The sequence below is a fragment of the Rhinolophus sinicus genome, chromosome 8 (assembly GCF_057876585.1).
Source record: "Rhinolophus sinicus isolate RSI-liver-muscle chromosome 8, RSI-T2T, whole genome shotgun sequence".
NCBI classification, from domain to species: domain Eukaryota; kingdom Metazoa; phylum Chordata; class Mammalia; order Chiroptera; family Rhinolophidae; genus Rhinolophus; species Rhinolophus sinicus.
The window spans coordinates 26,156,960-26,182,016 of NC_142508.1; the positions used below are offsets into that span (position 1 = coordinate 26,156,960).

The 25,057-nt window shown below is 41.9% G+C and overlaps 1 protein-coding gene across 4 annotated transcripts in view; it reads right to left on the bottom strand.

The window, feature by feature from the left end:
* Window positions 1-6,237: 6,237 nt before the first annotated feature.
* MET (MET proto-oncogene, receptor tyrosine kinase) overlaps window positions 6,238-25,057 on the bottom strand; it is a 112,437-nt gene continuing 93,617 nt past the window's right edge. For all 4 annotated transcript variants that reach the window (XM_019743213.3, XM_019743211.3, XM_019743215.3 and 1 more), the window contains exons 16-21: window positions 23,944-24,024; window positions 21,400-21,581; window positions 18,320-18,429; window positions 16,990-17,155; window positions 8,547-8,683; window positions 6,238-8,438 (exon numbers count right to left, since the gene is read on the bottom strand). In XM_019743213.3, coding sequence (XP_019598772.3) covers window positions 8,228-8,438; window positions 8,547-8,683; window positions 16,990-17,155; window positions 18,320-18,429; window positions 21,400-21,581; window positions 23,944-24,024 — 887 coding nt within the window. In that variant the 3' untranslated portion in view covers window positions 6,238-8,227. The remainder of the gene's footprint in view (window positions 8,439-8,546; window positions 8,684-16,989; window positions 17,156-18,319; window positions 18,430-21,399; window positions 21,582-23,943; window positions 24,025-25,057) is intronic.

Sequence of the window (25,057 nt, forward strand, 5' to 3'; positions counted from 1 at the left end):
GGGACATATGGGGAGGAACTGAGTTGTCTGGCTTCAGGGCAAGGAAGGGCTGGTGGAAAGCTTGTTTCTTTGTTGAGTCTTCTCCCTCCCTGCATACAGATGCCATATCGGAATCTCCATCTAACTGGCTATTACCTTTCGTCTGGTCCACCCTAGTGAATCCTTAGACCCTGCCACACCTAACTTGGGGGCCCACCAAGCCTCTTCCTGTGGCTCTTTTGCACAAATAGTCTGTCTTAGCTAATGTTGCAGACTTTCAAAAAAATCTCTCAAAGGTTCACAAAGCCGAAACAAGCAGCACCTAGCTTTGGTGTGTCCCGTATTTCTGGCTGAGCAGCACTAAGCCCAGCACCAACGACAGCTGGTCTCAGTTTTCAGATTGGCCTCTTGAGGCACCTCCAAGACCAGTGCAGGTGGCAGCCATCTGTGGATTGCTTTGCGGCTCATATCAGGTGGCTCCTCCGAGGAGGACCAAGGGTTGGCACATCTGGTGGTCAGCTTTGGACCAAGCTAGAACATCACCTCGCCACCTCCAAAGATGACACACCCATAGGGCAGATTGGGCAAGCACCTGAGCCCCACTAAAGTGAAACCTGCTGTGTAGGGTCAGCCCTTGCACCACAACTCCTCCACTGTGGCCAGTCCTCATAGCAAATCAGCCTGAGGGTCAATCTCTCTTAATAACTTGTAAACAGCAACTTAAGCTCAACTACAACAGGAAGACACGCACAACCCACATAAGGAACACACCTGGAGCACCCAGCTCTGGTGAACCATGGAGACTGCATCACTGGGTCCCACAGGACTCCTATTACATAAATCCACTCTACTAAGACCGGGAAGCATAACAGCACTACATAGAAACAAACATAGGGTGGCAACCAAAATGGGGAGATAAATAAATATTTCGCAAATGGAAGAACAGGACAAAGCTCCAGAAAAAGAACTAAATAAAATGGAGACAAGCAATCTACCAGATGCATAGTTCCAAACACTGGTTATAAGGATCCTCCATGATCTCAGTGAGAACTTCAACAAACAGATAGGAAAGATAAAAATGGAGAAAGAAAACATAAAAAAGAACCAGTCATGCAACCAAGATGGTGCAATAGGTAAATGCTGTGTTTACCTTCTCTCACAACCACGTAAAAATTACAACTAATCTACAAAACAACCATTATTGAGTATTGCCTAAAATCAAGCTGAACTGAAGCCTTTCAACTAAGGACGTGTGGAAGAAGCCACCTCCAGACTGGTAGGAAGGGCAGAGACACATCATGGGCTGGTCCCACACCCACATGTGACCATTAAAGATTGGGAGGGCTATTTTGGCTGTGGGAGTCCCCCAACCCCCTAAAGGAGTGAGAGATACCAGCCCCACGCCAGCCTAGGAGAAAAGTCCCCATAATTTTTGGTTGTGAAAAACACTGGAGATTGTGATTGAGACAGAGAGGCTGCACTCACTGGTGCTCCTCTTAAAGGGAATTGAGTTGTCTGGCTTGGGACAGGGGCTGGAGAGGCGGCATCCTCCTGGACGGAGGGCCTGACAAAGGTCATTGTTTCTTTGCTGAGCCCTCCCCCTTCTCCACATGCAGATGCAGGCAGCCACCATTTCTGAGTCTCCACTGTTTGTTCTCACCCTGGCGATTTGAGACTGGCCCTGTCCAACTTTCAGGCACACCCAGGATGGTTTTAGTGGTTCTTTTCATACAGACTCCTTGCCTTGGCTCAAGCTGCAGACTTTTCTAGGGTCTATCAAAGATTCGCAGAACCCAGATAAGCAGCATCTGGCTTGAGTATGTCCTGTACCTCTAGCTGAGCAGTACTAAGCCAGCACTAGCGGCAGCCGGCCTTGATTTGCATTTGGCCTCTCAAGGTGCTTCCAAGCACAGCACGGGCAGCATAGATCTACGGATTTCTTTCTGGCTCCTGCTAGGTGGCTGAAGTAGACCCACAGTGGATCCCCTCCAAGGTGGTCCTGGGGTTGGCGCCCCTAGTGGCCAGCTTCAAAATTAGCTGGAGCATCACACCCAAGGGGCGGATTGTGCAGACGCCAGAGTCCTGCTGAGAGTCCTGCTGAGATCAGTCCCTGCACAACAAGTCTTCCACTGTAGTCAAGACCAGTCCTCACAACCAGTGAGCCCAAGTGTCAGTCCCTCAAATTGATGTGCAATTATCAACCAAGGCTCAACAACAAGAGGAGGGCACACATAACACACACAAGGGATGCACCTGGAGCACATGGCTCGGGTAACCTGAAAGACTGTGCCACTGAACCCCACAGCACACCTACTTCATAAGTCCACTCTGCTAAAACCGGAAAACAGCAGCCCTACATAATGCATGGAAACAAACACAAGGAGGCAGCCAAAATGGGGAGACAAAGAAACATGTCCCAAATAAAAGAACAGAACAAAACTCCAGAAAAAGAACTGAGGGAAATGGAGACAAGCACTCTATCAGACACAGTGTTCCAAACACTGGTTATAAGAATGTTCAATGATCTCAGGGAGAACTTCAACAGAGAGATAGGAAGCATAAAAATGGAGATGGAAACCATGAAAAAGAACCGGTCAGAAATAAAGGATACTATAACAGAAATAAAGACTATATTACACGGAATCAGCAGTATATTAGATGAAGCAGAGGATCCAACCAGCGATGGTAGAAGATAAGGTAGCAGAAAACACCCAACCAGAACAGCAAAAAGAAAAAAGAATCCAAAAAAATTGAAGAGAGTTTAAGGGGACTACAGGACAATATCAAGCGTACCAACATCACATTATAGGGATAACAGAAGGAGAAGAGAAAGAGCAAGGAATTGAAAACCTATTGGAAGAAATAAAAACAAAAAATTTCACTAACCTGGTGAAGGAAATAGACATACAAGCCCAGGAAGCATAGAGTCCCAAACAAGATGAACCCAACAGGCCCACACCAAGACACAGCATAATTAAAATGCCAAAGGTTCAATACAAAGAAAGAACCTTAAAAGCAGCAAGAGAAAAGCAGTTAGTTACCTACAAGGGAGCTCTCATGAGACTGTCAGCTGATTTCTCAACAGAAACTTTGCAAGCCAGAAGGGATTGGCATGAAGTATATTCAAAGTGATAAAAAGCAAGGACATAAACCAAGATTACTCTACCCAACAAAGCTATCATTTAAAATCAAAGGACAGATAAAGAGCTTCCCAGACAAGAAAAAGCTAAAGGAGTTCATCATCACCAAACCAGTATTACAAGGAATCTTAGAGAGACTTCTTTAAGATGGAAAAAAAGAAATAAGATTAAAAATATGATGAATAACAAAATGGCAATAATTACACTTCTATCAATATCACTTTAAATGTAAATGGATTAAATGCTCCAATCAAAAAACAGGGTGGCTGAATGGATAAAAAAAACAAGACCCTTACATATGCTGCCTACAAGAGACTCACTTCAGATCTAAAGACACACACAGACTGACAGTAAAGGGATGGAAAAAATATTTCATGAAAATGGAAACAAACAAACAAATAAAAAGATGGGGTAGCAATACATATACCAGACAAAATAGACTTTAAAACAAGGACTGTAACAAGTGACAAAGAAGGACCCAGTAACCCCACTTCTGGGTATTTATCTGAAGAAACCCAAAATGTTACTTCTAGAGGACCTGTGCATCCATATGTCCATATGTTCATTGCAGCATTGTTTACATTGGCAAGATGTGGAGGCAGCCTGGGTTTCCGTTGATGGATGAATGGATAAAGAAGGGGTCATGTGTATATACAATGGCATATTGCTTGGCCATGGAAGGGAATGGGTTCTTGCCATTGGATGGACTTGGAGGGTATTGTGGCGAGTGGAGTACGTCAGGTAAAGACAGATACAATGTGATTTTACTTATATGTGGAATATGAAGAACAAAATGAACAATCAAACAAAACAGAAACAAACTCATTGATGCAGAGAATGTTTTGTGGTTGCCAGATGGGAGGGAGGTTCAGGGTGAGTGAAAAAGGGGAAGAGATTAAGAAGTACAAATTAGTTGTTACACAGTAGTCATGGGGATATAGTGTATAGCATATGGGATATAGTCAATAATATTATAATAACTATGTATAGTGTCAGATGGGTACTAGATTTATCAGGGTGGGAGGGAGTTTGGGGGACAAGGTGAAAAAGTTGAAGAGATTAAAAAATACAATTTGGTAGTTACAAAATAGTCACGGAATGTAAAGCACAGGGATTATAGTCAATAATATGGTAATAACTATGTATAGTGCCATGTGGGTACTAGACTATTCAGGGGGATCACTTCTTAAACTATATAACTGTTAACCACTATGCTGTACACCTAAAATTAATATAAAACAATATTGAATAAATGAATAAAGTGTAAAAAAATAAAAATATAAAGAGTACATAAAACCAAATTAAAAATAAACAGGACAAGAGATAACACATGTTGGCGAGAATGTGGATAAAAGGGAAACTTGATAACTGCCCGTGGGAATGTAAATTGGTGTAGCCAATGGAGGTTCCTCAAAAAACTAAAAATAGAACAAGGTTCAGTAATTTCACTTTTGGGTATTTATCCAAAGAAAATGAAAATACTAACTCAAAAGAATATATGTATGTTCATTGCATCATTATTTACAATAGCCAAGAGATGGAAACAACTTACGTGTCCATTCATGGATGAATGGGAAGAAAAAGTGGTACTATCTAGGATCGAATATTATTCAGTCACAAAAAAGGAAATGTTGCCATTTGTGACAACATAGATGGATTGAGAGAGCATTATGTTAAGTGAAATAAGTCAAAGAAAGACAAAAACCATACGATTTAACTTAAATGTAAAAACAAACAAACAAAACAAAACCCCAAACCCAAGCTTATAGGTATAGAGAACAGATTGGTGGTAGCCAGAGGTGGGGGTAGGGGAGTGGAAGAAAAAGGTGAAGGGGTCAAAGGTATTAACTTCCAGCAACAAACTGTGATGCCTCTTCAAGATAGTTTGCAGAGCTATGAAATGCATAGTTCTAATATTTATTAGTTGTGTAGCTTTGTCTTTCATTAAATTTCTTGGGGTGGGAGGAACTCTTTATTCTTAAATCGCCATTATCTAATCAATTTCTTTCCCATAATGCTAACTTGTTTCCTGAACTAAATTGGGTGGATTAACAATGTGAGATTCAAACATTTGATGTGCTTGTTCAAGTTTTATATCTCTTCCCTGTATTTCTTTAAGGATGCAATCTGCTGTGTAGGTCAGAGAGCAAACATATAATTAATTGATACCTGCACTGGGAAGTAAAAAAATCCTGTGGCAATTAAACATTCAGAGCACCAAGCGGAACTTTGCAAAGGGTTACCTTTTTATAGATAACACTCCCCATGTCAGTGTGCACCAAACATGGGAGCTACATACATAATAACTATCTGTGGTGGTTTCAAGTGATTGACTAAGGATAAGAAAATCCTGTTGCAGTTCAGCAATTATTTGAGAATCCATTAAAGTGCCGGATACTAGGGAAATAAAAATGACAGGTTCTTTTCCTCCAGCGGAATGGAGTCTGACTGAACCTCCTATGAAAATGCATCTCTTGGCTGGGAGGGAGTTCGGCTGTACACAGAGATCGAATTCTCTCAGTAAAGAATCAGTGCCCCACTGTATTTTGTAGGCACTGGTTTAAATTTAGGCATTTTAAAAATCAGATTGCTCCAAAGTGCCACATGATTCTTAGATGACTGAAACATCATCTTTGAATCCTCCTACCATTACGAGAATATCTGCGGACATAACCTGAAGGTAGTTTACCAGAAACAGAGGCTTTTGAACTGTGAGACCTGTGTGGTTGGAAAGGGTAGTTCTACGGTGATAAGAAGGCCTCTGTCCTCCAAATCCCAACGTGGTATCTCTGGGTGATACCGCACTGTCTTACCTTCTGGTCCCAGGATGCACCTGCTGGAGAAGAGCAGCATGCAGAGGTCAGAGCAGGTGCTCTCGCAGTGTAAAGATTGTCAGAGAAATGCAGGTAATCTGGCAAACTCAGAGCAAACCACCCTTGGACAGACAGACTTCCTGAGAGTCAGAGGTGCAAGTTCTTTCAGCTGCCACGCACTAACCTGACTCAGGCTCTCGTAAGTGGATGAGCCTGGGGCATAAGGTGACGTCAATGGTAAGCTTCCTGCCATGATGTAAATGTAGGTAATCAAGCATGCTTAGCAATAACCAGCTCTCAGTACACATGATGTATAACAATTTATTTTAATCATATGATTGATTAGAACAACAACTATTAACATACAAAGTACCATTCAGCTCAATTGCAGGAATGGGCTGTCACAAGTATCTAATTCGTAGAGGCTTCACTCACACAACCTGTCCAGACACATTAACCTAAGGACACGTTTATAAATAGCAAACCCGGTTTTCACATTGCAGCTTTCTCAAGCACATATACAGGTGTGTAGTCTTGTTGATATGTCGTTTCCACAGTTCTTTCTGTTCTTGATGCATTCATTCTGTTCACATCGGTAGAGGTATTGCTTTCTGCAGACTAGTTTTTTTTTTTGTCGTCCACCATTTACAATACTCTGGGAATTAGTATTCCTCTTTTCACTTTTGTAATATTTGAACTGGAATATCTCTGCAGTACCATTCCTTGTGTCTTCTGGTAAGTTCCACCTTTGTCAAAGAGCTTTTGGTTGTAATCACTCTCTTGCAACAACAGCCCAACTCTACTAATGGGTTTCAGTGTAACATACCCTCTTCATAGCTTGTGTTAACCCCTGGCTTTGAGTCCTGTAAGGTAATGAGGGTGTGGTGTACTGTGTACTGACAATCAGTACAATTCCTTATCACTATTTACAGCCATTCAAAATCATGCCGTGATTAATCCAAGTCTGACATACCTTTTCTGAAATGTTCACAGTGCAGTATTTTTATGGCCTAACAAAAGTTATCTTGTATCATTAAAAATAAACATTTTTATAAAAATATAATACTTTAAATGTTCATATAGACAAAATCACTAGAGTATCCTGTGCCCCGTGCACTATACAGTAGTAAGCACAAACTCTCACGGAACAAAACGTCACCAAGTGCTGCTCAGGGTAACAACTGTTCATCCCGGGGAAACAGCCAGAACTTTGAATTGCCTTTTTTTTTTTTTCTACAACATGTTTTGCTTAACACAGAACATGTCCTAAAGCAAAACTAGACTCCCCAAAAGTTTTATTGTCTCCCCTTGTTTGTGGGATAGGAAGTTGCCACCTGAGAGAGGCTAATACTTCCAGTCAGTTGATCATTACTTTGCCATACATATGAGCTGTGATTAGGACCAATAAACCTTTCAGTCAGATGCATTCTGCTTTACAAACATGCTAAGTTACCTTTAAAAACACATCATCACAAAGTACTTGTTTTATTTTCAGTCTCCATTTAAAAAAAATACAGACAAAACATTTAAATGTCCACATCCATTAGATTAGAATAGCATCATTCTCAAGTTGATTTTTAAATGACAATTAAATATTTCATTGTGACTAAACTATTTTATGAAAACCTTCTCAATGTCATCTATGTACAATTCGCAAATATCCCTATTAAATTATAAACATTTTGTGTTGAAACACTAACTGCATTGTCTATGGATATTTCGCCAATAAAAGGAATGTGTATGCAAAATTTAAACGGGAATGTTTGCCTAATGGGCAAATGACAACATCAGTAATAAAAAATGTTAGAGACCATATAACACATGAAAGCTCTTTGAAACACTAATTCTAAATGAGTGGCCCGGTCCCATGGCTGCCGTTTGTCCTGGACATTACCACTTCTGAATTTTCTGTGATCACGAAGCCCTCAAAATTCAATGCCTCAGTTCCCCATATAAAAGCAGGTGGGATCCTGATTTTTAAAAACTTCAACCCAGAAATCAGGTTTGGGCCTGAATTCAACAGGAGGGTGATCCCAGCTACAGGGTTGCCATCGGTCACTGGTCTGTGGGACCAAGCTTCTGGCTCTGATGCTGTGTCAGATGATAAATTCCTCACAGTCTAGTCATTTAAAATAGCAATATAAGGTCCTATAGTAGTGCAATTTTGGCAAAAGCAAAAAATATCTGGTGGCCTTTCAATGGCCAGGCAGTGAAAAACTATCGGACGAAGTATGGACTGTTGTTTGGATAGTTCTACGATGTTTCTCAGAAGGGGCTTGATGGTGCATCCATCCGTCATGTATCTCCCCCACCATCAACGTGATCTTGTGATGACAACAGACAAGGGTATGGAGCGACACATTTGACGTTCACATAAGTGGCATTCACGTGGACATAATGCTCCCCGATGAAAGCAGAGAATATCGCTGATATCCTGGAGACCAGCTCAGCAAAGGAAGGGCGCTGCTCGGCTTTCGGGTGCCAGCATTTTAGCATCACTTCATACCTGTTTCAGAAAGGAAGAAATGCTGTGAAAAACACTTTGAAGGCACGCATTTCTGTACAAGTAAAGAATATAAGAGCTACCAAAGATTCTGAAGGAATTCCTACTTACAAGGGATCTGGGCAGTACTCGGGTTGCAAGAGCCTTCTGCCTTGCAACAAGTAAACTGTTATATCAAAGGTGTTGACATCAGGATAAGGTGGGGCACCTCTTGTCATCAGTTCCCAGAGGAGCACGCCAAAGGACCACTGGTCAAACAATGGAAGGGAGAATCCAGGTGAGAAATATGAACACACAAATAGGAAAGGTGATCAGTAGAGCTTAATAACTCAATGTGGGTTAGTGTAGTCAATACTCTTGCTGTTTTCAGCAAAAATTTCCTTAAAGGCAATTAGTAAACCATACATTTTATGACTTGTTTAAATGAGATTTGGATAAAGTTTAGATTACAAGTAAATGTAACATTTTCAAAAAGAATACCAGAAGTCCCATGGTGATTAAGATTTCATCTGTAGTTAGCACAGCAGGATTTCCAAGTTCTCTCGTGTAGAGTCAAGCATTAACAGGTTTCTATCCTGCTCTTTTCCAATAGCTTCACTGCAATTTTAGACTATTCGTAAAAGAAGAAGACACATAAGCCTTCCAAAATTTAAATTTTGGGGATTTCCAAATGAATGTAAATAGTCTTTAAGAAATGCAACCATATCTAAAAGTTAATGTTAAAAAAGAAGATCTAAGTCAATATAAGTAAAAATCCATATTAAAAATAAGAAATAACAAAACTGCTAGGCAACAAGGCTCTCTATTGAAAACAAATTTTAATAAAATAACTGTGATTTGAAAATGTTAAAAGAGGAGATTAATAAAAACAGCTGTAACTGTACTTGATAGGAGACTGCAGGGACATGGAGAGATTAAGCGACTTGCTAAAAGCTCCCCAATAAGTCTGAATTCACACTGGGATGAACAATTAAGAGCTCTTGGCTCCTGGGTCTTGCTTGGTCTACTGAACTTCACTAAATATGCAATTCCTTGATTTAAAGCACGCTACTCGGAATACATCCGGTCATACACATTATTGCCTCCTGGACATGCACCAAGGTGAGAACGACACAAACAGAGTAAGTCAGCATGTGCAGGTCACCTCTGGGCAGAGGACCCAGGAAATCAGTTCTTGTTTAGCCACACTCCCAGGACACATACACACTAGGACATATGTGGGGGGAGAAATGAGGACCCGAGAAAAAGAAGTTTGGAGGACGAGAAGGATGCAGAATAGACGGGTGGAGTAGGAGAATATGCTCTTAAGAGGCACGTGTGGCTCGTAATATTCAGCAAGGAGAATAAAACATGTCTTCAAACACTGTGGCTGACAGAACGGAAGCAGGTAGATGCTGTGGTTGATGATACAACTCTCCAGTAATGGCTTGTCCCCTCTGCCCAACTGCAAGAACTCTTCAAGGCCGTTGCCGGCCTTGATCCAAACTGAGCAAAGAAACTCCTCCCCAGCTGGGAACTAGGTAACTTTGCTGCCTTCTACAGTGTTTCAAAACCAGTTTTTAAACCTGAAAATCATGAGTCACTCCTGACAACTCCACTGTGTTAACCTTCAATTTCCAGAATTTGCATTAAAATTTAAATCAATGTAACAAGCACCTAGTGACCTTGATGGCGCACAAGTAGGTTACTGTCCAAGTGACTAGATAAGCCCTAAGGCTGATGTAACAGGGTTAAGTATTATGCAATTAACTGTCAAGTGGAACAATAAGATATAATCACCATAATTTAGAGCAATAATAGAAAGGAGGTACAAATGTTGTGCAAAATCAAGGAGATAATAGTAGCGTACTGAGAACGCTTCAGGAAGAAAGTGACAGTGAAATGGATCTTGAAAAACAGGGAGCATTTGTGTTCTAGGTACATGCCATGTGAGAGAAGAGAGAGTTACAGAGGGAGTGGCCACTGCCCAGGGCTGACAGTGTATGTGTGCTCTCAGTGAACTGCAAGTACAATAGGTCACTGTGCCTGGCGTGTGGACCATGTGAAGGGATGGGGGATTGGTAGGTGGAGAGGGGCCATGCTGTGGGGTTGGTGAAGGTCGAAAGTGGGCTAAACTGAAATCGATGGGACATGACTGGAGTTGAGCTCCAGGAGGTTATGTCTGTAAACACTGTGCTTTAGGCAAACAGGAGAAGCTGAGGCGCAAGGCAGAGGCCAGTTCGGAGGTTTCTGAACCAGAGGTGAGGGTTGCTGCCCTGACAACATGAGACTGAACTCCTGAATTAGGTGGAGGGAGAGGGTGTGTGTCACATAATGAGCTGGGTATGGGCATCGCACCTGCAAGAAAAGATGATCTTGTCTAATCCTTATAAACCCCGTTAAGATCCTGTCATTGGTTTTGTAGATGCTTACGGATGAAGAAACCCAAGTTCTGAGAGGCTGATTAGTTGTTTGTGATCAGGTCTCCCGAACCCGTAGCCTAGGCTGTAGGTTTATTTGGGGGCAAGTTCACAAAAAAGGACAGAGTTGGGGAAATTTCTGAGCAATAATGTAGATTCAGAGACGAGTTGGAGGACTCATGGGACAAGAGAGGTGAGAGGGGGGCAGTTCCCAGGAAAAGCACTGTCCCATCTGCATTCCAAATTCCGTTTAAGGACTTCGGACTGACAGGATAATGGGGGGAGGGGGAGCAAAGCAGGAGAATGATGCCAGCTGACAGAGGCTGGGGGGGTGGGCAGGAAGGAGGGAGAAGGGGAAGTGGGGGGAAGAGAGAGAGAGACAGACAGACAGACAGAGAAGGAGGTGTGCAATACGTGTGCATTAGGAATGATGGCAATAAGTTGGTTTTAGTTTCAAGGCAGGAAGCTCTACCATTCACAATGACTGCGTGGAGGGTCAAACAATTCTGAACATCAGCACCAGGAGTGAGCTCATCTGAAGAATCTCTGCCTAACTTTATAAACGGTGAAGATCAAAGCAGTTATTAGATGTGAGATTGTTAGAAGCTATAAAAAGTTATAAAAGGTCACTGCTGAGGTGAGCAGGGAATGGGGACAGCTACAGTTGAGCATTCAAGAGTAGGTAAACTGAGATACAACACAATCGTTACTGTCTTTTTTGTAAAAAAAAAAAATCACCATTCATAAAAATTGATACATTTTCAATAAAAGTATAAATTTCTGCTCTTTGATACTTGTAAAATAATGAAGAGGCAAGCCACAGACTAGAAAAATGTATTTGCAGAAACACGTACCTGATAACACATACCTGCACCCCCCAAAAATAAAGAGCTCTCAATAATTCAATAATTAAAAAACAACCCAATAACAACAACAAAAAAACCCAGAAAATGAATTCTAAAACTAAAAAAAAATGGGCAAAGCATAAAAAAAATAGGCACTTCATTAAAGGAGGTAAGAGGACAGCCAAGCAGCACATGAAAAGATGCTCAACATCATTAGTCCTTCGGATAGTAAATGGATAAACAAAATGTGGTACATTTGTACAATGCAATACTACTCAGAAACAGAAAGGAACCAATTACTCTGCTATGGAAAACAGTACAAAGTTTCCTTAAAACATCAAAAATAGAACTACTATATGATCCAGCAATCCCACTTCTGGGTATATGCCCCAAAGCACTGAAAACAGAATCTTGAAGAGATATTTGCACACTCATGTTCATAGCCACATTATTCCAATAACCAAGCAACCTGAATGTCGAGCCACAGATGAACAGATACAGAAAATGTGGGATGTACACACAATGGAGTATTACGCAGCCTTAAATCAGAAGGAAATCTTCTCAAAAGCTACAACACTGATGAACCTTGAAGACATTACGAGTATATACACTAAGTGAAATACGCCAGTCACAAACAGAGAGATAATACGTGATTCTACTTATGGATATGACGTATCTAAAGTAGTCAGACTTTTAGAAACAGAAAGTATAACGGTGGTTGCCAAAGAGGCTGGGGGAGGGGAAATGGGAGCTGTTCAGTGGACATAGAATTTCAGTTTTGCAAGATGAAGAAGATCTAGAGATCTGCGGCACAACATCTGCACATAGTAAACCCAACTGTACTGCGCACTCGCAAATGGCTAAGCCGGTCAGTTTTGTTATGTGTGTGTGTGAATGAATCACTGACACAACACCATGGATAACTGTCAAGTGCATTATGGGAAGTGAAAGGAGACAGACCCAAATGCTACTTACCGTACAATTCCATTTACATGACACTCTAGAAAAGGTACAACTATAGTGACAGAAAACAGACTAGTGGTTTCCAGGCCCTAAGCGTAGGTTAGGGGTTGACTACAAAGGGGCACAAGGAAATTTTCCAGAATGATAGAAGTGTTCTACGTCCTGGCTGTGGTGCTGGAGGTAGTCACACAGCCTTGGTAAACTGCAGAATGGTGATGCCATGAGTAGAGATAAAGAAGTGAGGAACTGAGAACTGGCAGGAAAGAATTTGACTTTGAACATGGTAAATTTGTGGCACTAATTGAGAACATCCAGGAAGAGAGATTTCAGAGGTGAATGTTGATGGGAATGGTTGCAATGGTTAAGGGAAGCTGACACCCAAAGACCAAAATCCTGGGGGCTAGTTGCATGCAGGATGTGAGAGAAGGAAGAGAAGTCATTAAGGGTAAAGAAAACAACCGAGAAGCAAGAGGAAAACCAGGTGGTGCAGTGTCCCAGAAACCAAAGGAGGAGGAAATTTCAAGAAGGAAGGAGTGGTCAAGTGTTAAATGCTGCAGAATGCTGAAGCAGGATGAAAAAGCCAGCTGACTGAACACCTGAGAAGCCAATACTGACTTTAATGGAAGCAGCTGTGCTAAGTGTGAAACACTGTACAGGACTGGATATGAGGAACTGAAGTGTAATGACACCCCCGTTTGTGTGAATAGGTCTTTGGCCGAACTCCCTCTGGGCATCTGCAAGAAAGTGGACCTTTCTACAAGCAGCAAGTTTTCGCTTGTAGATTTTAATATACATACAGCTTATTACATGCTTTCGGAAATGTTCCATGCCAACATTCAGAAGCTCGTGCTATCCTGGACATGAAACTTCATGCAAATATATCCATGTAATCAATAACTCCTGGCCAAAGCAGCGCTGTGATGGACGACCCAGGGCACCCATTATGTAGTGCAACGAGGGAGGAGACATAGCACTTCAGATCTGCAGAAGCCTACGTACACTTCCAGTCAAATATTTGAGTGACAGTTGCTCTGTGAAAAGTGGTGGCCTCCATGTGGTCTATGTGTATTTGTGGCGGTAGTGGTGTGTGTGTCGGGGGGAGGGGTTGTCAAAAAGCTCAGAATCATGATGTAATACAGAATTGTACACCTGAAATCTATGTAATTTTACTAACAATTGTCACCCCAATAAATTTAATCAAAAAAAAAAAAAAAAAAAAAAAAAAAAAAAGCTCAGAATCATAACTCTCACCTTGAACATCCAAAATTTCATCGGGCTCTTTTTGTTTTGTTTTAACAGCTTTGATGAGGTATAATTTATATATCATAAAATTTGCCAGTTGTAAGTGTATACTTGATGATATTTACTAAAGTTATATAGTTTTGCAGCTACCATCACAATTAAGTTTTAGATTAATTCCAACACCCCAAAAGTTCCCTCATGCCCGTTTATAGTCAATCTTCACTCCCACTATCAGCCCCAGGTTCTACAGCTTTCTGTCTCTATAGTTTTGTATCTTTCTAGAAATTTTATGTAAATGGAATCATTCAACATGTAATCTTTTGAGTCTGCCTTCTTTCACGTAACATAATGTTTTTGAGGTTTACCCATGTTGCAGTATGGATCAGTAGTTCTTTGTATCGCTGAGGTTCCACTCCTATTGTGGATACATGCCGTATTTTGTTAGCCATTCACCAGTGGATGGACCTTGGGGTTGCTCCTGCGTTTTGGCTATTATGAGTCCTACTACTGTGAATATTCATGTATCTGACTTTGTGCGGGTGCATGTTTTCATGCACTTATTAGCTAGCTTATCTTCCATCACTTTGGTAAAATGTCTATTCAAATCTTTTGACTATTTTAAGAAATTGAGTATTCTCCTGATTGAGTTGTAAGTTAGTTCTGGCTCTTAATGGTAGACTAACTGTTGGGTCTGAATGAACAGTATGCTCTTTGAGGATGGGTTAAGTCCCTACCTTCTGCCTCTACCTGCCACCATCACAAACATGTCCCCAGCCGACCTCTCTAGTATCCACTTCTTTCATCTGTTTCAGAGCATTTCAGAACCAGGAACTCAGGCATTTGCTCCACCATGTGCTACCACTTTCTCTTAGCAGTCTTGGCTGCCCTGAAGTCCCATTCCTCCACCACGACCTGTGACATTCTTATTGAAAACAAACTCCCCAGTCACCTCACCTTATTTCTAATGTATCCCCACCTCCTCATAGTAACTGAAGCTTGGCTTTCACTTGAAGATCACGATTTCTCTGAAACTCTCACCAGTAGAGGCCACGCCTCTCCGTCTTGCTAACCCAGAGGGAGGAGGGTAAGGTGGTTTCTCGCTTGCCCATCCAGGCTGCATTTCAGTCCCGCCCCTCGCAATCTCTCAAGAGCTGCCAACCCTTTCTCTTCTGAAGTCCATGTTCTCCATCAGCATTAGTTTTTGCTGATGTCATGGGTTTGTACTTTTTCTTTTCCAGTTGTCCTCAAGGGCCGAAACGTCAATGCTTCTCTACGTGCAGACATCGGTCTTCTTGGCTTATCGTGTGCAGACAGAGACAGAATAAGTGCACTCTCCCCCAGCTGACCCCCGGCCTCCCCTCACACCTCGGCCTCTGCAGACCCCAGCTCCTGAGGCATCCTTGTCTGACAGCAGGGCGCCCTGCTGAGCTTCCTGGCTCTGCTTCAAACTTGCTCTTCTCTGGCTTCCCTAACAGCCTCTGCTCCTGGATCTCCCACCTCTCCGCTTTCCCCCCTCACTTCGTAGATGGAGGTTCTCCCAAATAACTGCTTTCACACTCTCAAAAGCATTCCAACCTTGATCTCTGTCACGGACTGAATTGTGTCCTCCCCACATTCGTATGTTGAAGCTCTGACTGTCAGTGTGAGGGTGTGAGGAGGTGGGGCTTTGGGGAGGAGGTGAAGGTGGGGCCTTGTTGCTGGGATCAGTGCCTGTGGGAAGAGATGGCTGAGATGGCCGAGACCTTGCCCTTGCTCTCTCCTCACAGGAGGACACAGTGAGAAGAAGGGGGCCATGTCACGTCAGGAAGAGGGCTCTCATCAGAAGCGAACCACGCTGGCAGCCTCCAGCCTCCAGAACTGTGAGAAGTAAATATGTGTTGTCTCAGCCACCCAGTCTGTGGTGTTGTGTCAGGCAGCCCAGAGAGACTAACACAATGGCAGAGGCTGCACAGGCGGCAGCTCCGTATGTCTCACGGCGTGATGGACCCCTCGGCCTAGCTTCCTGCTGTCACGTCAGACTCAGCGCGTTCCAGGTGGAGCTTCCTGTCTTTCTTCCTGAACCAGCTTCGGCTCCTGCGCTTCACGTGCCTGTTCCTGCACCAGTGCATGACTCGCTCATCTTTAACTTTCATCAATTTCTTGCTGAATAGTGTTGATTTTACCTCCCAGGTGCCCTTTCCTTCTTTTCTAGTCTCACAGTTTCCATGTTATTTCAGGTTCTGTCTCTCACTTTCTCTTTCTGTATCTAGCTCCTCCTCAGTCATTTTACAGAATGAAGAACGTCTGTAGTAATCTAATCTGATTACACTTTACTGTTTGCTTGTGACCAGAGGATACATTCCAGACTCCCTAGCTGGCTTTCCAAGGACCTCTATGATCTGGCATGAATATATTTTTCTTACTTTATTCTCATAAGTCCCCTGTGCGCCCTGCATTTTGGCCAAATCACCCCGTTTACTCTTTCCCTAGAACTTGAAAGGTGTGTACACTTTCCTGTACCTTCGCCTCCCCTGGATTGGTATTGCTTAGCTCATTGCCCATTCCATCCTTTAGGGACCCTTTCGAGCACTGTCCCTTCCACCAAGGGGAAGGGCAGGTGTGGCTGGCAGGTGAGTGTCTCCTGCTCTCAGTACTCAGGGCATGCCTTCTGACATTTGTTCTGAGGGGAGGATGATCCTCGCAGACAAAGGAAAGCATGTTTCTAGCTAGTGCGGGAATAATGACTTCCCTGCTGGACCTGCATCAGCGATGGCCTCCAGCTTGAGCTATGAGTGGCTGGGCTAATCCCAGTCCACTTTGTGACGGTTACTGATGGCCACGCCTTCTTCCCTGCCGAGCTGACTCCAGGTTCACACCTGGTTCAGCACTGGGCTTGTCAGGCTCCAGCCTGGGGCTCTGCCGAACAAATGTGTTTGAATGAATGAATTTATGGAAACGTCCTATGGGTGCCTGTCAGACGATCCAGCTTTTACTTATGAAGAAAACTAAATTAGTAGCATTAATGGTTTCTCCTCCTTATAAAAATATTAAGTAGCCATAAAACCACTAAAAAAGTTGGGTATGCAAGTGAAAGAGGAGAAAGGTCAGGGGCGATCCGTGCGTTACCACATCTGACTTGGTGGTGAACTTCTGAGTCTGCAGACTTTCCAAAGCCATCCACTTCACGGGCAGCTTGGCGCCTGTTTTGTTGTGGACACTGTAGTATTCTTTATCATACACGTCTCTGGCAAGACCAAAATCAGCAACCTTGACAGTGAAGTTTTCATCCAGCCTACAGAAAGGACAAAAATGATTGCTGGTGGCTGAAACAGTATAATTTACAGCGATGCTGCATAGCTCTGGATTAGAACAAGCGACTTCAGTATTTGAAATCCAAAAATCTGTAATTTCTGCCGTGAGGCTTCCTCTGGCCTCAACTGACTAACACTGAATTACAGAGGAATTCTTGAATAAAAATGCTTGGCATGCCCATTACAAATTCAACAGGCCAAGGAAAGAGACCATGAATGATGTGGCAGAAGAAAATTCATTTGGGTTTAAATCTGGGGAAACGGTAAAATTGGACCCCTCCCAGCTTTCCTTCATTGCTAAATCAAGTATGCCACCTGACTAACCAAAAGCAATGGCCAATATTCACTTGTCAACTACCAGTAATACTTAGTTTTATGGGACAAACATGACAGGGGACTGTTATTTTCCTTTTTCATTCTCAACTGCGCTTGGTTAGTACATAAAACTGATATATCCCACCACTGAGGGAACAGAGAAACAGGATGCATAGTCAAGGCAGTTCACTGTATCTGAGGCTATGAATCCTTTGCTTAAGCCAGCTTTTATGTTGTTACATTGACCAAAACCAAGGTAGGAAATTAACAGCACGCTCTCTCATTCACACACACGGTGAGTCATGAACCAGTGCTACGCACCCAGTGCTGCATCAATAACAGACTGGACTGCTGCATTATACAGCCCAGGCAGCCAGGTGCAAAGTTCTTCTGTATATTCATTCCCAAACACCATTTTTGGTAGGGCGTCTGCAAGCTGACTTCAGATCCACCCTTGGGAAGTGACAATAGGTTGGTGTTTGTGTTATCAACCTTTTCCTTTTCACTGTAACAGGCTGAATCAAATTCTACCTCCCAATGCTAATGCAGCGTGAGACCACAACACTGGGGGCTACTTTGGAAGAAGGAAGAAAAGCGAAAGCACACAACAGCTGCTCAGATCCCCTCTGGAGAATCTTTTAAATTCTCCATTGACAAAGCCTGAAAGGGCCGCCTACATCTCCTGTGCTCATACACCGATTTAAAACTGCAATGGAAGCAAAGAGTTTTGCAGAAGAAGAGCAAACTTCCTTGCTAGCCTCCACCAGTGGGACCCACATTCCTCCCGGTCACTTAGTTTGGACGGTGGGCATCGAAATTCTGATACTTACATACAGTTTCTTGCGGCCAAGTCTCTGTGGACAAACTTTTTGCTTGCAAGATATTTCATGCCTTTGGCTACTTGAAGACCAAAGCCAATAAGATCTTTTACAGTTGGGTTCTGCAATCAAAGAGAATTGGAAACGCATAAACTAAGCATCTACTGTGCCAGCTATGATCTCAGAATTCTGAAATGTTTATAAGAACGATCTTGCTTCAAATAATAACTTGTGCCCTGTTGATGACAGCAATCATTGATTAAGTATCTACTGTTTGCAAAGCACCAGGCTAGATGTTTTTTAAAAATAAATTTTGGCTAATCCTTATACACGTCTGTAAGGCAGGTTATAGGGGCTCCATTTTTCAGATGGGACATTGAAGGAGTTTTAAAATGTAGGTTTTGTTATTATTTAAGTATGTTGAGGCCAACCGATGGGAGACAACTGCCATTGAAAAGATAGTTTGTTACAATTCCCAAGGGAAGGGGACATGCCCTGCCATGCGAGTGCACACAGGAAACACTCGGGTTGGGTTGGTCGGGAGGAGTCTTTACTGGGGCTTCCGCGGGAAAAAATGGGCAAGGCAGGGTAAACAGGCACGTCTGAATGATTTCAGCAGGCAGGCTTCGGGGTGTAGGGCTGTCCCTGGCTGTCTGGACCCTGCCCTTAAGCGATTAGGGCAGGTGGATAGTGACAGCATGTGAGAGCCCTTTAAAGGAGGCAGCTGGGGTGTAAAGGAGGTAGCAGGGATTGGCTGGTTTGCATGCTCTTTGAAGGTGAGTTGTTTACCATCCCTGGGAATTTGCCAGTCCTGGGAGGGCCAGTCCCGCCAGAGCCAGCAAGGCCCCAGACGTCTGAGCATTGGAAATATGTGGTTAATACAGGAAGTTCAGAACGGAAGAAATCACCCCAAACCACTCAGATGGTAAGTGGTGGAGTCAGGATTTGAACCTCAATCTTTTAGGCTCCAAAGCCCACACCGCAGTGAAATCAATCACATCAGATGCCCTCCTCATGGTACTGAAGCACCAGCTCACCACCCGGGGGCCTGCACCTACGTGGAGAACAGGAAATCTCATACTTCAGAAACTCCACCCACAAAACTGGATGGACAGAGGAGTGCCTACAGTAACTAGAAGAAGAGTATCTGAAGTTGTACCCATGTCACCGTGGCATCAGCCTGGCTGAGGCCTGGCCATCAGGAACAGCACATCTCTTCCTCAGCAGCTGCTGTGGAGTTCGTGAGCCCAAGAGCCGGACAGTCGGGGTCTGCCAGGAAGGCTGCAGCCCTGCTTAGTGCACACTGTGTGGAAAGGCCAGCTCCCTGCATTTTAGGATTCTCTCTAAGACGCATCTACGTCCATGGTTGTCATCAGTATGGACTCCCTGGGTTCTAACAGGCCATGGAACTGCACAGTAAGACATTTCTATCATGTTTTAACCCTGGGGGAATAATACGCTAGAGAAGGCAGCATATCCAACCAGATGGGCTTATCAGGGTAATGACAAGAATTAAAGTGGAAAAGTGGGACCTGTCAGGGCAGCTTTGTACTTCGTCAGGTCAAGTCACCCATCACAAACATTCACTGCCAGGGAGCTTTTTATTATTGTGGCTGAACACAAGTATGACTTCCTGTGCCATCCCAGAGCTCCTTCTTCTGAAAATGCCCCCATGTTTACGAAGTTGTTTTCCACCAAGAGTAAAGCTACCCCGTTAACTCCTCCAGGGGCCTGAACACAGGAGCCAGAAAGGAGCCCGAGGCCCCTGGGACTTCAGTTCGGGGCACCCTTTTCTTCCCTCTCCAGCTCTGCTCTGGCCATCACCTGCTCACCCTTGAGGTGCCATAAATGTCACTAAGAAACTCCCACTTGCAGGAGCCTATGAACTTCTTTTGTAACTCTGAGCTAAACATGTTCACTAAGAGTTTACGTGCCAAACACTATTGCAAGTGTGGGGGCCACAGCAGAGAATAAACACACAGAAGGCCCTACCCTCATGAGCCGGTATTTCAATGGGATGTGTGTATGTTTGTGTGCACACATCCATATATATATATGTATATATATATATATATATATATATATATATATGCATGTAGCTGTTATTCATTCATTTATTGTCTAGTGCAGCAGTGTTCAATGGAAATATAATGCAAGCCACAAATGTAATACAAAATTTTCTAATAGTCATATTTAAAAGTAAAAAGAAACAGATGAAATTAATTTTCATTATATATTTATCAACCCACATATCCAAAATATTATCATTTCGATAAGTAATCAACAGAACCAATTATTAATATTTTACCTTTTTATACCAAATATTCAAAACCTGGGATGTAGTCTACACTTACAGCACATCTCAGTTTAGACTGGCCACATTTCACACGTGGCTCATGGTCACAGAAATGGACCGCTCAGGCCTCAGCCCTAGTGTATAGAAAGATAAGTGTGTTGGAGAAAAATAAAGCAGGGGAGAGGAGACAGATGGAAGGCATAAGGATGGGGTGAGTCAGGTACAATTTTAGACAGGTCAGGAAAGGCTCATTTTGAAGATCAGATTAGGGCAAAAAGCTGAAGTTAATGAGTAAGTGAGATGTGTGGATATTTTGGGGAAGAGTGGTTCAGGCAGAGGGAACAAGTGCAAACGTCCTGAGGTAGGAGAGTGGTTGTTAAGTTTGAAGACTAACAAGGGACTCATTTATAACTAATTCTTTAATGTCTTTCCTTCTAGAGTTAAATCTTCATGTGGGCTGAGGCTAATGTGCCTTTATGTCTCCTGTGCTGTTTCTTGCACACAGTAGGTACTCAAAGATGACTAAATGTACCAATGAGGGAGATGGTAGAGGAAGGCTGTTTGCAGGCTGGGAAGAATCATGGACCCTGGGGAAACCCTGCTAGGTATTACCATCTTCCCACCAGAATATTTGCAGGTACAACTGAGTTGAATCGGTCTCTGTATACTGGAATGTTGCTAACATTTTACGGGTACTGCTTTGGCTAAAAGCTTTTAAAAAGGTTCAAAACAGGCACCTTTTGGAAGGCTGCCTTACAGCTAGTTCATCAGTTCGTTAGCTTGGTGATATACTTACATGAGTCTCATTTCTAATGAAATTTCGAAGATCTCCATGTTTCATGTAAGGTAAGACCACCAGTGGGGACCCCTCACTGCGAAGGCAGATTCCCAAGAGTGAGAGAACATTGGGATGACTGAAATCTTTCATGATGATCCCTTCAGTCAGAAACTGGGAAACTTCTCCTATGTCAGTGATTCCTGAGAAAGCAGCAGAGAGTGATTTCATTACGGAACAATGAATATTTTGTCATGTTTGGATAGGGAGAGCAATGGGATGTAAACCCACAGGGCTCCACCCTCACGGTGTTTTTGCAATACATTGAGTACCATGTTTTGCCGTGTATAATGTGCTCCTGTGTATAATGCGCACCCACGTTTTTGGCCCAAACTTTCACGGAAAATTCTTTCCTTGTAATTTTTCAATTGAAATTTTTATTTGTTTACATTTAGGTACTTGCTTTTGTATTATAAAGAATTTTAGCATTAATTTTTAACATAGTATTTTATAAGAAATGTTATGTAGCAAATAATTACAAAACACAAGAACAGATACAAGGTACAAAAAATTTTATGTACCAGTAACACATTTTCAATATTTACACATCATAGAAGGCCAAGAAATCCTCGTTATTCCAAATTCCTCATAAGTTCAACAAAACCAACTATCATATTCCAGGGTATTATTCTGCATACGGATATCGTTATTGATTTCTAGAGTTGCACTTTTAACTCACAAGCATAAGTAAAAGAATTAAAAACATTTATATAGATACAGAATTAGTACTACCCATGTATAATGAGCATCCTTATTTTCTCTTACAAATTTTGGGGAAAAGGTGCGCATTATACACGGCAAAATATGGTACGTGATGTCACCTTGCATTGTGCCTTCCAGGCACCACCTACTCCCAGTTTCGTAAACAGTTTGTCTCCTAGAGAACCAGTCTGTCTCATACAGTAAAACGAGAGGGAAGCAGGCCAGTCCGTTTCTGTAGTGACTGTTGAGGGCAGGGGTGGGCAACTTTTTTGTGAAGAGCCAGATAGCAAATGTTTTCTGGCTTTGTGGGCCATATGGTTTCTGTTGCAAATACTCAAACTTGCCTTCACGGTGCAAAAGCAGCCAAGGCAAGAGGCAGCTAAGTCTCAATAAACTTTATTTCAGAAACCAGGTAGTGGGCCATAGTTTCCGATCTGGGGACTGGGAGGATTTGAAGACCAATCGCTGTCATATATCTAAGTAGATTTTTTGTTTATTTGTTTGTTTCTAATAGTTTCTAATCACTTCCAGACAGAGAGCCCGAGGGCTTGACACCAGTCAGTATTAATGAAGAGTGAACAATCTTTAATTTATTTATCTGACTAGTGTCAGTGTTGGTGATGATATTCTTTTACAAATGCAGTACATTCTGAAACCTGGAAGTCCAGAGAGATCAACACACCCCAGGGACAGGGAAAGCTTTCTTGGCATCAGGACTGTCCTTTGTATAATTGGCAGTGATGCTCTCTCATGAGGCAAATTTATTGACAATCATACTTAATCCATCACAGTTTGTTGTTAGGTTTTATATAAACTGTCCCTTTTATCACCTCCTGGTCAGACTTCCAACCAAATCAACCGTATAGAACATGAGATTTATGTGTAAGAAAAGGCTGAAATAGTTCTGACAATAAAACTTATCTTGCAGAAAAACCTTTCACTTGTGCATTTAAAGCTTATTAATTCCAATGTAAACTTGTAATGTAACTGGCTAACATTTTTCAGCATACTGCAAATTTTGAGCACAAACTTGGACATTTAGGAAACGCCAGAAATGACTTGGCGTGTGAGACCTATCAGCAAAATGGAGCCAGGAAAACGCTAGAATGAATACATTGGGTTGTCCAAGATAGTAATTCATGCCACAGTTATGGCTCTGGGTCATCAGTAAAGTCTGAGTTTATGTTTGGAAGCACTCTTTGTTTTTTAAGCAGAGTATGCATTCCATTTAAAAAAGATTTTTGCTAAAATTTGAGAAAATGTTCTAGCATTAAAAGGGGGGTAAGTTTCACTTGTTTAGGAAGTTCATTTACGTGGAATACCTCACTCCCTAAAAATGCGGATAAATGAGGTATTACCACATTTTCAATTTTTCAATTTTCTGCCAGCATATTGTTCTCCTATTTGTCTTATTTCATTTTTTTATCTTTTTAATGGAAGTTGTGGTGAAAAAATAATTATAGTAATGCCTCTGGGTAAAATGAGTCATTACTATTGAATGTGCCAACATGCTTCCAATACTTTCCATAAATGTCACTTGCATAACAAATATTATAAGCCAAACAGAGTTAAATGATACTTAGCTCATCCAGGAACCTCATTTCTCCTACACAGACTTATGAGGGCTCTGAGGGACAATTTCTGAGGAAATATTTCAATAAGAATTTAGACCAAAGTTTCAGGATTAGATCCATAATTGCAGCAGTAGCTGATTTTTCCACAAGGGAAAGTGTAAATTTACACTTTATTATGAACTATCAGTTTGCAAACCACGAAAGTGTACTTAAATAAAATGTGACTTACTATTCAAGGATTTCACAGCACAGTGAATTTTCTTGTCATCATTATCCAACAAAGTCCCATGATACACACAACCAAAATGTCCTACATGAAAGAGGGAGTTTGGTTAGTGCTGCATTACTTTTAATTATGCAATAATTATTTATGAATCCCTTTATGATCTTCATTTCTTTTTCTACATGACAAAATGGTATATATATATTTTTTCTACTTTTCATTAACAATATCACTCTGTGTGTGTGTTTGTGAATACATGTAGATGTAATACATTTTACCCAAAGTTACAAGCAATGTTATTCAATACATGACAAAAATTTAGATGATATAACTGCTACTAAAGGCTATTATAATAAAGTATTCAACAAGTGAAACCAGAGAAACAAGAGTAACATCTGCCTCATAAAAAAATTTATTATTTTTAAGGATCAAAAAATATCTTTTAAATGTAAAAATAAAATTTTACCCACATGAAAAAATGCAATAAAATAAGCTCCCTATATTCCAATAAACTAAAATGAAACAAAAATTTTTCTCCTGTTTGTCTTATTGTGACCATTGGAAATAAGATCAGCATTATAGAAGGATTTCCCCCCTTAGTCACCAGTTAATATGTAACCCAGGTTGGCTGAAACTGAAAGGAAATTGCCCAGATGAAGCAAATTCACTCTGAGTCACTTCATCTAGTTCTGTCTGGCTCTGGCCACATCACTTTCCCAGTAGTAACCTTTCCTCGGGTGGCAGTAATTTTCCCCAGAGGTGCCAAGCATTGGATAGCTGTGTAAGTCATTCATTAATTAATTCATCCATCCAGCCAAGACTCCCCGAGTGCCTGGTATGTGAGCGTCAGACATTGGTCTACCCTCTCGTACTGCAAAGATGAATGAAATAAAACCTACGCTCTCAAGGGCTCACATTCTACTGAGGAAAAACATGAATAACCAATAGTTAATATTTATAGAATCGTGAATGATTATTCCTTTGTAAGAGAAATAATTACCATTTTTTTGCACCTTCATGATTAAAAAATAATTCTAATTTTACGATATGCAGAATTAGAACATAATTAGTGAAGCCACAGGCTCTAAAACTGGTGCAGTTACTGGAATTTCTAGGCTGG